The sequence below is a fragment of the Halichondria panicea genome, chromosome 13 (assembly GCF_963675165.1).
Source record: "Halichondria panicea chromosome 13, odHalPani1.1, whole genome shotgun sequence".
In the NCBI taxonomy this organism is placed as follows: Eukaryota; Metazoa; Porifera; class Demospongiae; order Suberitida; family Halichondriidae; genus Halichondria; species Halichondria panicea.
The window spans coordinates 1,822,388-1,839,435 of NC_087389.1; the positions used below are offsets into that span (position 1 = coordinate 1,822,388).

The following is a 17,048-nucleotide window of genomic DNA, read 5'->3' on the forward strand; positions in this document are numbered from 1 at the left end:
TTTGGGGGGGAAGGCTAAAAGTGATGAGGGGGCTGATGAGAAATTACTGATCTAGTCTGCCTGGTATAATAGCTTTGCGTCTCCTGCGGTGCTTTCATTTGCTGGGTTTGCCACGCCCTGCCAGTTGTTGCGTTTGCTACAGTCGGCATTTATTAACATGCACACTCGGCAGTTTGTTAGTATGCCATTTGTTGGGTATGCCATCACCCTGGCATTTGTTGGGTCTGCCATCACCCTGCCATTTGTTGGGTATGCCATCACCCTGGGTCTGCCATTACCCTGGCATTTGTTGGGTATGCCATCACCCTGGCATTTGTGGGTATGCCATCACCCTGCCATTTGTTGGGTACCTGGCATTTGTTGGGTCTGCCATCACCCTGCCAATTGCTGTGTTTGCCGTACCTTGTTGAGTTGGCCGCTGTCCGTGGAGCGACATGACATGTACTGTATATAGCTAGGTACTTAACTACGTATAAAGCATTTGATCCTACACCACCTTGGCAGTGGTTTGCTATACCCTGCCATTGTTGAGTTTGCCATACTCTGTTGCTATTTGTTGAGTTTGCCATACTCATACTCTTATCTGTTTGAGTCCATGCAGCGACATGATCAGTATAGGTATTGTCTATACAGGTATACGAATAAAGCATCTATATGCACGTACATAGGCTTACTCTGTTGCTATGTTGATTTTGCCATACTCTGTTGCTACTTGTTGAGTTTGCCATACTCTCCATGCAGCGACATGATATAATTTATTGTCTATAGCTAGCTACACTGAGCATGAGGTACGTATAAGGCATGGTTAGCGACTATATGTACTGATCCTACACCACCTTGGCAGTCAATTGTGCCCATGATTTTTCACATTCGTATTAGAATGGAGAGGGGTTATCGACGTGCCAGCTGCGGTGGTGTCTAAGTAACTTTTGGCTAAAGGCTTAGGTGTTCTGTACCTGCCAACTGAGGGGGTGGGGGGTCCATGGCCGATGACAGTAGAATCCTGACGTCACTGGTCAGGATAGCAACCACAAGTGTTGAAAGAGCCATTCTACGTCAGTAGTTTTAGTGCAGGTAGTTTTATAAGATCGGACCCTTGGGAAGGACATGAGTGGCACTGGGGCATCCTCTTCAATAAGTTCACACCCATCAGCTAGGAGGAGTACGACGGGGGTTGGAGGGGAAGGTTCCATTTTGCTCCTGTATACAAATTAGTATGAACTTAAATTCACCATTCCACTATACATTTTGTAACTCACAGTGATGGTCCACACAAACTAGCCACGATCCCAGGCCGCACTTCCTTGAAGGCCGGTGAAGGAGGCTAACACAACACCAGTGCCAGTGCCGTAATGTCATATCTTGATCCAGATACCAAGGATTGGGCTATAGGCTATAGCGTACAATTTCCAATGATGAAAGGGTATTATTGATTTATATCGCTCACCTTGACAATACATCCCAGGCCCAGCCACTTGTGGAGACCCCTGAGCATAGTATACAAGATCTCGATGGCCAGAGTCTGAGGATAGACTCTACCAAGTGTATCTGGCAATCAATGGTCTAATCAAGCGCTTGTGAAAGAACAGACCTAGGTTCTCAAGTTTCTGCTATCAGTGGCTACCTTTGATTGACTACACAATTTAATACAAGCGCATGATAACAGGATCAATCCACGTAATTCAGCAGTGTTTACAGACTTTTGCAGGTGCTTTGATGCAGGTAGTCCAGAAAACTGATCAATTGTGTTAGTGTAAATACTCACGAATGCTTTTACATATACCATCACGTACCTTGACCATTGTCATAATATTGTGTATCACATGAATGCATTCAACTCCATCCTGAGCGGCCATCTAATACAATAAACATTCGTGAAATAAAATCCATCACGAAACAAGGAGTGCGTGGAGTATCCAAGAAGACTAAAAAAATTGCATTTGGGGCAACTAAGCAAGTCAATAATTTAACTTTTATGATTACCCCATGCATGTGCACTCTATAAATTATATACCTTCACACACTGTATATCCATCTTTGCAGGTGATCGAATGCACATGCTTAAGAATTGATTAATATCTTGTGTTGCCTGCTCAGTAAAAAGTGAGAGAATTGGCGACTGGGAGTCAAGAACATAGACACTACAGAAAAGGAAAATTGTACTCCACCTAGTTTCCAAAAACAGGAAACCTTATGGACCAACGAGCAGGTTTTCCTAAAATTGATGCAAATAAGAGACACTAAGCTTTGAAATGAGCTGACACCAACCTGGAACACATTGCATTCAAGCTGCGTGAACTATTTCTTACTTGTCGTCCAGGCCGTTGGTCCACCTAGTTTCCAGAAGCAGGAAATCTTATGGACCAACGAGCAGGTTTTCTAGTTTAAAGATGCCAACGGAGACACCATGCAAGCTTTGAAGCTCACACCAACCTGGAACACATTAAAAGAAAGTGCGTGAACTATTTTCTTACTTGTCGTTCAGGCCATTAATTGTCCACCCAGTTTCCAGAAACAGGAAACCTTACGGACCAACGAGCAGGTTTTCCAGTTTAATGATGCCAACGGAGACACCATGCAAGCTTGCTCACACCAACCTGGAACACATTAAAAGAATGCATGCATTCAAGTGCGTGAACTATTTTTTTACTTGTCGTCCAGGCCGTTGGTCCATCCAGTTTCCAGAAACAGGAAACCTCATAGACCAACAAGCAGGATTTCCAGTTTATAATGATGCCAACGGAGACACCAAGCTTTGAAATGAGCTCATAATCCAACCAAACTGGGGAACACATTAAAAAGAAAACATTCGAAGTGTGCGAACTATTTTTTTTACTTGTCGTCCAGGCCGTTGGTCCATCCAGTTTCCAGAAACAGGAAACCTCATAGACCAACAAGCAGGATTTCCAGTTTATAATGATGCCAACGGAGACACCAAGCTTTGAAATGAGCTCATAATCACACCAAACTGGAGAACACATTAAAAGAATACATTCAAAGTGCGCGAACTATTTTTTTACTTGTCGTCCAGGCTGTTGGTCTATCCAGTTTCCAGAAACAGGAAACCTCATAGACCAACAAGCAGGATTTCCAGTTTATATAATGATGCCAACGGAGACACCAAGCTTTGAAATGAGCTCATAATCACACCAACCTGGGGAACACAGAATGCATTCAAAGTGCGTGAACTATTTTTTTACTTGTCGTCCAGGCCGTTGGTCCACCTAGTTTCCAGAAACGGCCTCCTGTATGGACCAACGAGCAGGTTTTCCTGATGCCAACGAAGACACCAAGCTTTAAATGAGCTCGGATACGGCTATAAAAAAGAATGCATGCAAAGTACAATGTAAGTAAACTATTTTCTTGCTTGTTATCCAGCCCGTTGGTCCACCCACTGAAATAGGAACTTTAATGGACCAACGAATGCATTTGATACCAACGGAGCCATACCGAGAATGTTTAAAACGCTTGTACTTTGTGTAGGGAGTGAAAGGACGACACCAAGGAGACCTGGACCAGCTGTTCCATACCTTTCTTAAATTATTGCTTCAATTATAGATATATAGTAGAGGAATCGACAGACATGTCTCGAGAGACTACTCCCTTACTTCTTCTACTATCTATGCTTCAATCAACAGTAGATCTAGTCTACATGCTGCAGGGATATACTTGAGCGTCTAGCTCTGTACTGTATACTGTGTGCATACTGCTTGTGTGAGCCCCACCCACCCTGCAGGCTCTCAGCCTCCTCATGACGTAATCTACCGTTGGTCCATTCATCAGAGTCCATTGCCACAATCTGGAAAGTGTAATAACTCGAGAACAGTGGCAATTTAACTCTTTCGCAACGTTGAGTCGCACTGATGGTAGTGCTGACTCAGCAAAAACGAAAAGCCTGGAATGTCAGTGGGTGTGGCTAAAACTACTACGGAAGTACTCCATGTACAAAGAGTGGGTATAGCTAGCCTTGATCCCAGGCCGATCCGTCTCTAATTGAACGCTAGGTCGCCTCCTCGGCCTGTTATTGATTGTATCTGGGCGTGTATCTGGGCATGTGCTGTGGTTGCTGTGGTTGCTCAGGTATTCGCTAAAAAAGAGCGAATACCTGAGCAAGGTGGAGCGAATAGAACACTAATAGTGCATGTAAGCATACTTACTCCGTAAAATCACCGTTAAATCACAAAGAACTCCGTGTCATAGGTCTATTCTTTTAGTTTGTCATAGATAGGCTTAGCGAGCTAGAGTGTGAGGAGCTGTCTTGTGCGAAGGAAGAAGGAGCATCACTCTTGTGAAAGCTATACTCATGCTATACTCATGCTATACTCCACTCAACAAAGGTAAAAAAATGATTTTGGCTACTCCCTCATGTGTACCTATATATACTGCAGCCAAAAGACATCTCACGGAGTCAGAAGGAGTAAAAGGGTTGCTAATACAGATCTGCAGGTGAGTACACCACACTGACATGCACGCACTCATGATTGTGTTCATGCATTCACAAACGTTGATTGCTATGTACTTGTATATAATGTGTATATGAGCATGCTTCACTGCATGCTCGTATATAAACTATACCGACATTAATTGTCTACTATGCAATAGACTGATGATGATGCCAGTGTATCTGTTAAGAAGACAGCAAAATCGAAGCCTTAACTGCTATTATTACTTAACATTAATTGTATAGCTTGTAGTATAGCTCAGAATGTTTATTTACTATTGTATATAATTATGTGCAATAATATATATAGTTACTAGTTTCCCTCATATAGTTTCTCATCTGTTATTCCTCTATGCATATATATGATTGTGTTGTGTGTAATTTCTTCAGTCACCCCTTATTGTAACGCATGCATGATAAGTCAGAACAAGTGATACCACAATTTTAAATTCATGGTTGTAAAAACAAAAAGTGCATGACAAGACCATCATGCATGTGAGTACATTATACTTATAGTTTTTTTCTGATTGTGATACCATATAGATAAAATCCACAATGTGTGAGGAAATTTCTTTTATTCATATACGACAGTGACGATTTGATTCTCTTCAAGCATGAATTGCTTTGCTCTACCATCTGGCTGTTCAAGGCATCATATTTGTCTATAGGTGCTCATTTTGTAAGCAACACTGCATCCTGTATGATATATAAGTGCATGGTAATTAAAATCATATATACTTAACATACAATTATTATATACCTGAATGATTTGGCCAATGGAAACGATCTACTAGAAACCGACTGTGCCTGAAAAAGGAGGGCTCTCTATTCAAGCAGTATTGGTGCAGGTTGCAACTATTGTCGTATATGATGACTTCAGGTGCTGCAGATACAAGGGCATATAATTATATTATGCAATTGCATGCCGGAAGAGTTCGAAAATAATCATCCTGATATAGCATTTATACCTGATGAGAATCGTTCATATAAGATAGTGAAAGGAATGTTGGGGATTCCTGAACTTCCGAATCCGCCTGCCCAATAGAACATACAACCTGTAAATCATTATAATTATATAGTTGTGATTGGAGACGTACATGCATGCACAATAGTGTCCAACTTACTTCTGTGCCAACATTTATACTGTAGGAGGTGTCCTCCTTGTGAGGTTCAATATTCAAAGTATACGAATGATCTGAATGGGTATGAGGATAATTCATAAATATTAGCTGTGCATGCACTTTTTTAGAAGACATGTACCTGATAATTCTTGAGCTGATGTAATGTTGTGAATATTGTCAGTCTCTTGGATAATCAGTCTAATTGCTTCGATGTGGATACATTCAGAGCCAACACAATGCTTGTGAATGCATCATATGTGGAATCAACCGAAGTGGAGCAGCTATTTAGTAAGTGGCCACGTGCACTATCACAACTGCACCAGTATATACCCACTGTATACCATCACTGAAGTGCAACCCACAGCGTGAGACAAAAAGAAACTCCATGCTCTAGCTGTGAAGTTAATAGATCAACAGACCAACTACATGAATATAATTATACTTCATCTCTCTATAATTATATTATATGCATGCAATTATACGCACGAAAAAGATAATATACTTACATTCAAAGAGGAATCGATTCTATTGATTCCCTGTATAACAAACGACCGGAGAGAGTTGTCCAATGAGTTGAAAGCACGCTGTTCATGTACATGCACTGATGAGATATGCAGACAGCAATGGAACTGGAATTCCAGACGGCTCTGTTTCTGACTTTGAAACATTATCCTGCAATGGCATGATTGTAGAGATCTAATGTTTGAGTTTGTACAATTACCTGTACTTTGTATCCGGCTTGACTTAGTGTCATAATTATCCATCAAAAGGCTCATTATGGCCCTCTTGGTCATCACTCCTGAATTGAGTTGACATGATTCCCTTTCCCTGAACAACTCGGTGCATTTTCTTGATCTGACCTACAAATTGAACGATATAATACACACTTGGGATTAATTTACTTCTTCGTGATCACTTAGCAATAGGTTGTGGATGGTACCGTATATATTGGAGGATAGTTCTTTCTACTGCAAACTGCGAATGCATAATTCGCAATCGAAATAAACGCAAAGAAAGAGCATGCGCACACTGTTAAAACAGGGGTGTATACACCATGTACTAGGGTGTAAATAAGACCTGGTTTGGAGAGTAAACAAAAGGGGGTGTAAATATCATAGCATAAGGGTGTAATCTACAATAGTATGGGTGTAAACTACAATAGCATGGGTGTAAACTACAATAGCATGGGGTGTAAACTACAATAGCATAAAGAGTGCATCATTATATACTACCAGTTTGCCTTTACTACACTGTACTTTATTGATTGCAGTACAGTCTAATTAAAGTTCAAGGAAGAAATTCATCTGACACAGAGAAAAATAATAAATCAAGTATAAAACACATCACATTGAGCTAAAAAGTATAAGTTTTGGAACGATACATAGCGTACTAATACTTTCTGGTAATATTCTAACATAATTACGGTTAGGTACAAAAGAAAAGAGTGAGTGCTGAGTTCCTACAATGTATAAACAGTGGAAACTACTGTGATGGTTGTAGTCTACTCGTACTCTACTGTGTCAAGTGATTGTGAAAGTACACTTTTTGTGAGTTGAGGACAAATATAATAATGTCCATCAGCTTTCCAAACATAAAGAACTCTCATGCATGTCCAACAAGACTAGAGCTAGCTAGCTAGCTGGGCTTCATCAACTTCAGTCACATAGAATTTACAGGCCCCACCCATAATTATTAATTGAGGTGTGCGTTTTTTAGGAGACACATAAGGTGTGATTCACACCTCTGTGCACGTGTATTAATACTTGACTGGTAGCTAGCTAGCTAGCTATTCATCCCTGGGTTCTCAAGTATCCAGTAACATCCCTTTTATCGACAACAGCTTTAGTAAACAAGTTGCTAACCAACTTCCTAGAGAATGGGACATTGATATTGATGGGATCGGGAAAGATAAGAGACCGAGTCAAGCTCAAGAAACTTCAATAGAGCTCATCACCAGACAAAGTATGTTAATAGATCTATGTTGCTACAATTGTTTAAATCTATATCATATCATTACAGAACTGACATATTTTGAAAGAAGGAAGACAGTACAGCCCTCGGTCTCAGATCTTAAATAAATGTTCCTTCTTTGAAACTTCACGAAGTGGTAGGTTCTAAACTTCTATGACTTCGACTATTCTTACCTGTCGTTAGCAAGTGTATCACACATCTGATTCCTCTATGCAGGCCTATTCATGAACCGAGTTCAAGAGAATCGTCAGTATTGAAAAAAGATGTGAGTGTCCAATCGATTATTAATGGAGAACTGGGACTCATGGATTATTGCATATTCTAAGTTGGAGATGGCGACAAGGTAAAAAATTGATAGCGGGGGTTCTTCAGATGATATCAAGGTTAGCTTCGATTTGGCTTTTACAAAATAGCTGACTGTACTTTTCTATGTATGCGCATGTAGGTATTCCGTCAATTCAAAGAGTTTTTGAAGACTTATCTATTTTGTACATGTACGAATCCATATAAGGTAAATCCTTAAGGTTGTGTGTTGCTCTTATAATAATTATGTGAATGCGTCAAACGTTTGTTCGGTAAAAATTAACATTCTCCATGCTTGTGACTTGGTGTTTTGTTTTCTGTGCAGAATTCAGACGATCTTTGTGCCAGACCAGTACAGACTGTATTTTCTGTGTGATGTTGAACAAGAGCCAACGTGCGAGCTAAGTGTATTCTTTGGACTCAACGAACAAAATTGAACCCTTTGGCACATGTATAATTATAATCTCATTTTAGTGCTGCTATGATGTTTTGTTTCTTTGCTGCTATACTTTTGTGGATGTGTTTTAAGCTGTGATCAATTTGAATGGTGAATGCATGTTTTATGGATACTATACACCCTATAGAGGTGTAATTGAGTACACCTTATACAGAAATATATACACCTTCAAGGTGTAAATATTGAGCATGTAGTTTACACCCTAGGGGGTAGTTTTTAAAGCGTATGTAGTACCCATTTTGGGGTGTACATATACACCCCTGTTTTAACAGTGCATGCATTTCGCAATAGCAATCAGGCTTGCATGTGCATCAATATCGAATACCCCGCATTCATACCCATATAGATTTATACATAATTATGCTTTAATTCTCTTACTAGGGTAGTGTTTCCTCTTCTTCTTTAACTTGTTTGAGCAAAATGAATATTTATCTTCGTTAGCCTCTCGAATCCGTTTCCATGAGTGGCTTATAACTGGATCATAGGCCTTCTATAATTGATGATGTGTTTTATTGCCACGAGTGCATTTGTACATAGCACATGCACAATGATAGCTATACATTATTATAGCGACTCACTACATCAGTGTTGCAGATGTTGCATGAATGAATAGGAATCACCCATGCAGTGATACCCAACCAATTATACTGATTACTCATATACATGTCATTGGATACAATATATATATAAATATATACATGGGTATATATATTATTATATAATAATTATAATATATACTCATGCATGGCAAATATATATCGTCATGGTCAATGTTGCTAGATTAAAAAAACCGATTCAGGATCATAGGCCTTCTATAATTGATGACGATATGATTGATGGATGTTATAGAGGTCCGGGATAATTATATTTATTGTTCACCCAAAAATAGCAATATATATAGATAGGAGAAGTATCAATTTCAGCCCCACTACGCCCCGTGTATGTATGTCGGGGTTTAGTGGGGATTTGATTTGCATCAATATCCTGGGAGCCTGGGTGAAATCAAATCGCCTCTTTCCCTCCCATATACCCCCACTTAATAACCTCGGGATTGACTATACACGCGTGATTGTGCTATACACTTCTCTCCATGGATATTGCTGTTGTAAGTTTGTATACTAAGGAAGTCAAATTCTCACCCTATATCCCGCACCTCAGGGTTACCAAAACCCCACTATGTCCTACAGGGGGAGGGGGGGCAGTGGGGACTGACATGGATCGGTGCATAATTCACTGGTGCATGGTATCACTATTTTTATATATAGATCTAGGACTGAGGCTCAATATCACTGTTGCTCACCGAGAATTCAAAGTCATCTTGTTCATTGCCTGTGGCAGCCTGCTCTTCATTACATTATACAGCCTAAGTCTAGAATTAAGCTGATGTACATATTCAGAAAGATCAGAGTTCATTAGATGTCATAATCGAACCGCAGCCAGGTTTAAATCAACCACATCAAATAGCAAAGTTTATGCAACAACACCCACACACACATATTCAAAAGATGGAGCTGATCAACATTTTGAATGGTGTCTAACCACAGGATGTCAGGTCCCACACTGAGGCAGCATGCACTGTATGTAATAGTAGTCAACAACTGGAGAAACATAATTATTTTCTTACCTGTCGTCCTGGCCCTTTAATTGGTCCATCGAATTTCCAGGAATAATTTTTATGATACTTATACGATGGGGACCCATGCAGTTATCTTGTTTAATTGATGCCAATGGAGCCACCAAACTTGGAAAGTTGAAACCAACACAATAATGCAAGCTGCATAAACTCTTTTCTTACCCCTGTTGTCTGTTGGTCTACCCAATTTCCAGAAACTGGAAACTTTAATAGATCAACAACAGGTTTTCAATGCTAAAGGAGCCACCAAACATTGAAATGAGTACATGAAATCAAACTGCGTGAACTATTTCTTGCTTGTCGTCCAAAGACGTTGGTCCATCCAGTTTCCATAAACAGGTAACCTTATGGACCAACGAGCAGGTTTTCCAGTTTAATGATGCCAAAGGAGACACCAAGCTTTGAAATGAGCTCACACCAACCTGGAACACATTAAATTATGCATTCAAGCTGCGTGAACTATTTTCTCACTTGTCGTCCAGGCCGTTGGTCCACCTAGTTTCCAGAAATAGGAAACCTTATGGACCAACAAGCAGGTTTTCTTTTAATTGATGCCAATAGAGACACTAAACTTTGAAAAATGAGCTGTGACACCAGCCTGGAACACATTATTCAAGCTGCGCGACTATTTTCTTACTTGCCGTCCAGGTCGTTGGTCCACCTAGTTTCCAGAAACAGCCTCCTATGGACCAACAAGCAGGTTTTCCTGATGCCAACGAACCCCTGCAAGCTTTGAAATGAGCTGCCCACCTAGAACACTTTATGCAAGCTGGGTGAATTCTTTTACCAGTCGTCCAGGCAGTTGGTCCATGCACCTAATTTTAATAGGCCCCTTAGGACCAATGAGCAGGTTTTAATGATGCCTGGAGCAATCAAGCAAGTGTAACATGCAACACTGTTTGCTGTAGATCCTGTGAACAGAAGTTTGCAATGAAACGGATATAAAGAAACTGGCAAACTGTAGGGCAACCCAGACATGCATTAAAAATTAAAATATGCATGCAGCCTTCCATATCCTTTTGCTTCAAGACATAGTACATGCTGCAGGGGGGTACTTTATATAACCATATTTTTCTGTGCTCTATTATCTATGATATAACTAGTCTACTATATATCTCTAGCTAGCTGTGTGTGGTGGTATCAGCTTGCAATTGTTGTGTGAGCCCCACCCACCATGCAAGCTCTCAAGCCTCTATGACGTAATCTACCGTTGGTCCAGAGTCCATTGCCACAATCTGGAAAGTGTAATACCTCTGTTCTCTAGCTCTTACATGATTAAATGGCTTGTCTGACAAACACTGCTCTGAGCAGTGATGGTTGCTTATTGCAAGATCTAGACTGGGAGAGGCAAGATGTTGTCTTCCACAACAACACAGGAAAGAATGTTGAGCTGTTAGAGAAGGACACAATAGTCAGCAGAGTCAAAGGGACTACTGCAAACCGGGGCATTGTGTTCACTAGTGAGCCTCTGTCTATTGGGAAAATATTTCAAGTGGATGTACTACAGGAAGATTTTTTTGGGGGATCTCAGCAAGGAAAATTGGTTAGCAAGTTGTGATTATTATAACTAGTCTAATAAGTTTTATTGTTGGATGTTTTTCCATACAGAGACTTGGGTTCACTGGAGAGAATCCTTCCAGCTCAATACTGCCCCTCAAACCCATGCTGTCATGGGATAACGGCCTCAAGCATTTACTTACTCTTTGTAAACCTGTCGTCTACAATGGTAAACGTTGTGGTATTTTCAATTCCGTTATTAATGGTGCTGTAAAGTCAATCGGTATATTGCTCACAAACAAGGGAGATTTTCATGTTTTCACTAACAAGAAGTGGATTGGCTTCATCCATCTTGACAACTATCCCCTGGACGAACCAATGTGGGGGGTGGTGGAAATGATTGGAGCTAGCAGACAGCTTAAGGCTGTCACTTGGACGGGTGAGTTTATCTCTCACACTTAATTTGTCCTTATTGTGCGTGCTCTATTAATAAGAGTAACATAGTATGCTGGCCTAATAAGACGCATAGTAATGTGCATGTGCGTTACACCAGCTCCCTTGGAATTCTGTAATATTTACGTTTACAGCCTTATAATTATGCAGACCTTTCTAAGGTCCCCCAAAAGTTGATTTCCATACCGTGGGATGTAAAACACACAAAATTCTCGGTTGTTGGGAAAGAGTACATGTCGTTTTTTTCACCGTTTGAGATGCCTATATGACATAGGCTATGTACCAATAACATTTATACTTCAGGACATAATTATTATGTGATTCATTGCAGGATACTACTTAGCTAGGCAGTCTTAGCTATATTACTATGTCCTCAAGTATAGAAATAAAGTGTAAGCAGCAGTCTTTTTATACTGACAGTAAGACAATCGTTTGTCTCCCTAACCGTTTTCAGCCTGGGTTTTCTTTCCACGTTAGAGTAGATAGCCTTGAGTAAAACCGGGGGCAACACGGATGGGTCATTTCTGTTTCCAATCCCTCTCTTCCTTAATCTATGCTTTAACCAGGGGCAGATCTAGCAGATAGCAGAGGGTGCTCAAGCACCCCTCTGACCTTGGATAAATTAATTATCTTAATTTGTGTCTCACTCCTTGGCTGATGGAAGTCAGTCTCAGACTTGGTACTAGCTAGCTGAGTAGCTGTACTGTAGACCTATATATATATTATATAGTGTCTTTTAAAAGCTGTGCTTGACTATAGCTGCACTGCAGTGCAGACTAGACTTGACAAGCAGTACCTGGAACCACTTGCTATAATAAAAAATTACTCACAATGACACCGCAATGACGTCAATAGGGGCGTAACCCTGATTTTCGCGCACATTTTTTAGGAAGGCTCTTTGCCTCTTGCTCATGCAGCACCTATACCTACCACTTTTTATACCGCCACTGTTAACGATCTTGCTTTTTAAAATTATTGAGCTGCAAAAACATAGCTATATAAGACTCACTATTAATAAATTACATGTATACAGTGGGGAGCACATATCCGCCATATGCTGAGAAAAGGATAATGGACTTGGGATTACTCAAAGGAAAGGAGGAAGCAAGATTAGAATATCGAAAACTGTTACCACAAATCAATGAGGTTAAACCGGCAGTGGGGGCAGACGTATATATTCAACAGCTGGAAGAATCTCTCAAACTTGAAATACAGAGGAAAAATAATGAAGTTCAGAGTCACCTACAACAACATATCACTAGAGAATTACAACAGCAAATGGCTGGTTTTAACTACCTCTTTCAACAGATGTCGCAAGTCATTGCTTCTGGACAGCATCAACGTCACCTTGCCAATCAACAGGAAGAAGAGTTTTGGCAGGTGTCTCCGGAAGAGGTGTCGATTAGTGAGGACGAGATAATTGGCCGAGGAGCCTGGGGCAATGTCACCAAGGGTACCTTTAGGGGAACAACTGTAGCTGTCAAACGACCACATCGGGAAATCCTTCAGGGCATAACAGTGGAGACAATTCGTCGCGAGATTCGCACCATGGCTCAGATCCGTCACCCCAACCTTGTCCTCTTTGTTGCTGCCGTCCTCAACGAGCAAACAGGTCCCATGATTGTCACAGAGCTCCTGGATACCTCTTTACGTTCTGCCTACCAGGACGATCGTGTTGGTCCTAATAAGCGAAGGATCTTTGGAGACATCTCGTCAGCTCTGGTTTATCTCCACCGACAGAGGGAACCCGTCATCCACAGAGATGTGAGCTCCGCTAACGTTCTCCTTCTCTCTCTACCTAACGACAAATGGCTTGCCAAACTCTCTGACTTTGGATCAGCCAACCTAGCTCGAGATGCCACCACCCCCGGTCCAGGTGCCATCCTGTATACTGCCCCTGAGGCCTATCCTCATCCACCTATGTCACCTCAACCACGACCACAACAGACGACAAAAATTGATGTGTACAGTTTTGGTGTGCTCGCCTGCGAGGTGATTAATGCTAGACTTCCAGAAGCTGCTGTATTTCAAGGCCTGCTGATGAACGTGGAAGGTGTGTGGCCAGAGCTCCACCCACTCATCACATCTTGTGTATCTTACGCCCCTCAAGACAGACCCTCTATGGACACTGTGCTACAACACATCAAACAATTGGACTGGGAGCCTAATTAGCCTAGCATTGATGTTATTAATGTCAAAATTATGAAGGAATTCTAATGACAACAGTCTAGTGTGATTCTTATTCTGCCTGCATGAAAAAAGTGGGGGAGAGGCTGCTCAAGATGAAATAGGGTGTTGCATGGCCATATGCATTCTTACTGCTAGCCCTCTCTAGCTCTTAGAGTATGGATAGCTCTGGTATGTGTATTATACAGCCCGCATGCATAGCAGCCGCAGCAGTCCTCACACTTGTCTTGTCTGTTCCTTTCACAAATAGTTCTCTGGGGCCCGAAGCTAAACTGTACCAGTGGTTTTACTTTGTCCCCTCACTGGATCGAGTCTACACTCGAGCTCCCCTCAAGGTTTATCTAGTACTTTTTTGGCCAATGTAGACTACCTACTGTGGGGGGAGGACGGGTGATATAGATACTGGTGCAAGTAATATAGATGGTGATATGCTTCTATAATTATAGGAATCATCGTGTCTTTACAAATTGCGTTATTATTGGGACGGGGCTCACGGCTAGGGCTAGGGGTTGGTAGATTACTGGCATAATGGGTAGATCTACCTTTATAACAATAATAGGCAGGTTTTTAAAATATAATACACTGGATACCAAAATCAAGTGCTGACCAACAAAACATTCTAGCATCCCCCACAACAACCCACACCACCAATTAATGCACCTACTATTTAATATAAGGCATGCAGTATAGTAGTAAATGCACCTATTATTATAAGGCAGTATAATAATAGGTGCTATAGACTATATAGTAGTCAATGCACCTATATTATTATAAGACACTGGATACCAAAATTACTGACCAACAAAACATTCTATAAATGAAGAATTGCAGCTGGGAAATCTGACTGAACGAAAGTAAGACTTTGAAAAAGAGACAATGATTTTACATTGTCTTTTGCAACAAATGTTAAAGGAATCTCTCCGTCTCCTTTAATTAAGCAGCACAAGCGTTGTACCAAAATTTTTGCAAGTCCCTTTCTTCGATGCTCCTCATGAACAAACAAGTGACCAAAGAATCCTGATGGATATTGCAAGCACCATCCAACCGGAGACTTGTCTATCTTCCCAGAGCATGTTGGGAAGATACCAACACTGTGATGTTGCTTGATTGCCTCAGTGAATAAGGATATCTTTTTGTCACGATCCATGCGATGCCATTCCACTGAAACCTCTTCTATATGACACTCTTCCAGGCTTCCTAAAACATATCCTTCTGGGCAGGTCCTATATAATGGCATGGTGGAGTTTTATATACACAGTGGACCTTCTTAATACAAAGCTGTGTACATATAGGAAAATCAGATGGGGTTGAGATATTCATATAAGCATCACTTGTGATGGCTTTGTGAGCTTACATTGGTTCGATGGTGAAAGAACAACTTTCTGGGACATAGAAGCCGATTACAATAGCCATTTGTTCAATGGTAGGATATCTTGCCATGTCATTAGATCGTAGTGCTGTCTGTAGACATTTTCCGAGCCATGCATCAACTGTGTATGTATAAATAACAATTCACGTGAAACTACAAATCATTCCGCACATACCTACTAATACTGAATGGCACTTCTTTTCAGATGCTACATCTATCTGTTGAATGATTACTGGAACAAGTCCTTCTTTTTTCTCAAGCACACAGTTTTGGAGAGTTTTCTGCAAAGATATGATAAATTATTGGGTATGTATTATTATGCCAAATGCCTTACAATTTCCGAGCCTTGACGAGATAAGATAGCACTAAAATGAGGCCAACCGTCAGTGATAATAGTCCCCTCCACTTTTAAAGACTTTAACCGTAGGAGAGTGTTTACCATAAAAACTTTGTTCTGCATAAAAAGTCAATTAACTACACAGTACAGGTACTATGTGGGGTGCCGTTTGTGAAAAATTTATGCTGTATATAAAAAGGTTTAAGATAAAGCGTATGTTATAAAAGAGTCGATGTTTACCATAACAATAGAGAATTCTGGGTTTTTTAGTAAGTCGATTTAACGGTAAACTGGAGAGTGTAAGGGAGCCAGAGCCGAGGGGTGCTGCACAGAGCAGGCTCCATGGAGACCCAATGAGTAACCTTAATGAACTAAGGTCAACTGGTTCCAGCCTCATAACATTGCCTCCTTTTTAAAACATTGACCTTTAGACTCCATTTCATAACATCGACTCTTTGGATTTAGACACAAACGGCATCCCATAATAAAGACAAGTCAACACTATGTTTTAATATGGCCGGCTAGCTACTGCCAGCTCAATTCTTAGTTAAGCATGCATGGCCCGACCTTCCGTTAGGATGGGAGGTCAGGTTTCAAGCTAATGTCAGGATTTGTCTTTGCTGCATTATGTAACGCGATGATAACAGCTACGAATATTATTATTCTAAAGAGGGTGTTAACCAAGTTTACCTTGCTTGCGGTTGGACATGACATCACCGATCACGTTAGATAGTTGCAGCAAAGACATTAGCTTGAAACCCGACCTCCCGTCCTAATGGAAGGTTGGGCTACGCTCAACTACTTAATAGAGACATTTCTATGCTCTATTATCTACGATCGATTCCATGCACTGACCCAATTCTGCTCAGGATTTTCCCTCAGTTTTTGAATCAGCTCATCATATTGCAGAACTGCAACATCTTGAAACAGTTGAAAAGACCTTGCAACGATAGAGCTAGAGTAGGATGTCATTTTGGTAGTACATGTACATATAGTCTGGGCACACAGCTAGCTTCTTTCGAAGTTGGGAAGGGCGTGTACAGAGGGGCGTGTATATACTTGTTTCACCCAGGAGTAAATTTGTTAACTATTAGGCCTTTACCCTAGTTAAGTTATGGTGTATGTCCCCAGAAAGTTGTTCATGCACCATAGAATCAATGTAAGCCATCACAATCTATGCTATCCTGCTATGTTAACAAAAGACTCACAGCCTGCAACAGTGTGGATGACAATCGTCTGAACGGAGTGAAAGCTGACAAGAGCTAGCCTATATGGGACA

General features: G+C 40.9%; 2 protein-coding genes and 3 long non-coding RNA genes across 7 annotated transcripts; 3 read left to right on the forward strand and 2 right to left on the reverse strand.

Moving 5' to 3' along the window:
• Positions 1 to 4,100: 4,100 nt before the first annotated feature.
• Positions 4,101 to 4,767, forward strand: LOC135346623 (uncharacterized). The gene is made up of 3 exons (XR_010398057.1): positions 4,101 to 4,337; positions 4,389 to 4,446; positions 4,603 to 4,767. It is a non-coding gene; the product is annotated as an uncharacterized LOC135346623 (long non-coding RNA).
• A 101-nt stretch (positions 4,768 to 4,868) lies between these two features.
• LOC135346628 (uncharacterized) lies at positions 4,869 to 9,974 on the reverse strand. 2 transcript variants are annotated; one of them, XR_010398066.1, is made up of 9 exons: positions 9,594 to 9,974; positions 8,672 to 8,783; positions 6,284 to 6,422; positions 6,069 to 6,234; positions 5,702 to 5,956; positions 5,566 to 5,636; positions 5,410 to 5,475; positions 5,202 to 5,324; positions 4,869 to 5,137 (listed from the first exon to the last, which is right to left on the reverse strand). It is a non-coding gene; the product is annotated as an uncharacterized LOC135346628 (long non-coding RNA). The 2 variants fall into 2 exon arrangements; XR_010398065.1 differs by having other exon boundaries at positions 5,702 to 6,234.
• On the forward strand, positions 6,571 to 8,371 carry LOC135346621 (uncharacterized). 2 transcript variants are annotated; one of them, XR_010398055.1, is made up of 4 exons: positions 6,571 to 7,524; positions 7,582 to 7,669; positions 7,750 to 7,916; positions 8,162 to 8,371. It is a non-coding gene; the product is annotated as an uncharacterized LOC135346621 (long non-coding RNA). The 2 variants fall into 2 exon arrangements; XR_010398054.1 differs by having other exon boundaries at positions 6,573 to 7,524; positions 7,750 to 7,876.
• A 1,158-nt stretch (positions 9,975 to 11,132) lies between the features above and the next one.
• Positions 11,133 to 14,102, forward strand: LOC135347156 (probable serine/threonine-protein kinase DDB_G0271682). The gene is made up of 3 exons (XM_064545042.1): positions 11,133 to 11,469; positions 11,535 to 11,862; positions 12,910 to 14,102. The coding sequence occupies exons 1-3, from the start codon at positions 11,206 to 11,208 to the stop codon at positions 14,046 to 14,048; spliced, it is 1,731 nt and encodes a 576-aa protein (XP_064401112.1). The 5' UTR covers positions 11,133 to 11,205; the 3' UTR covers positions 14,049 to 14,102.
• Positions 14,103 to 14,672: 570 nt separating this feature from the next.
• On the reverse strand, positions 14,673 to 16,808 carry LOC135347157 (uncharacterized). The gene is made up of 5 exons (XM_064545043.1): positions 16,625 to 16,808; positions 15,767 to 15,886; positions 15,608 to 15,713; positions 15,418 to 15,553; positions 14,673 to 15,286 (listed from the first exon to the last, which is right to left on the reverse strand). The coding sequence occupies exons 1-5, from the start codon at positions 16,739 to 16,741 to the stop codon at positions 14,875 to 14,877; spliced, it is 891 nt and encodes a 296-aa protein (XP_064401113.1). The 5' UTR covers positions 16,742 to 16,808; the 3' UTR covers positions 14,673 to 14,874.
• Positions 16,809 to 17,048: the final 240 nt, after the last annotated feature.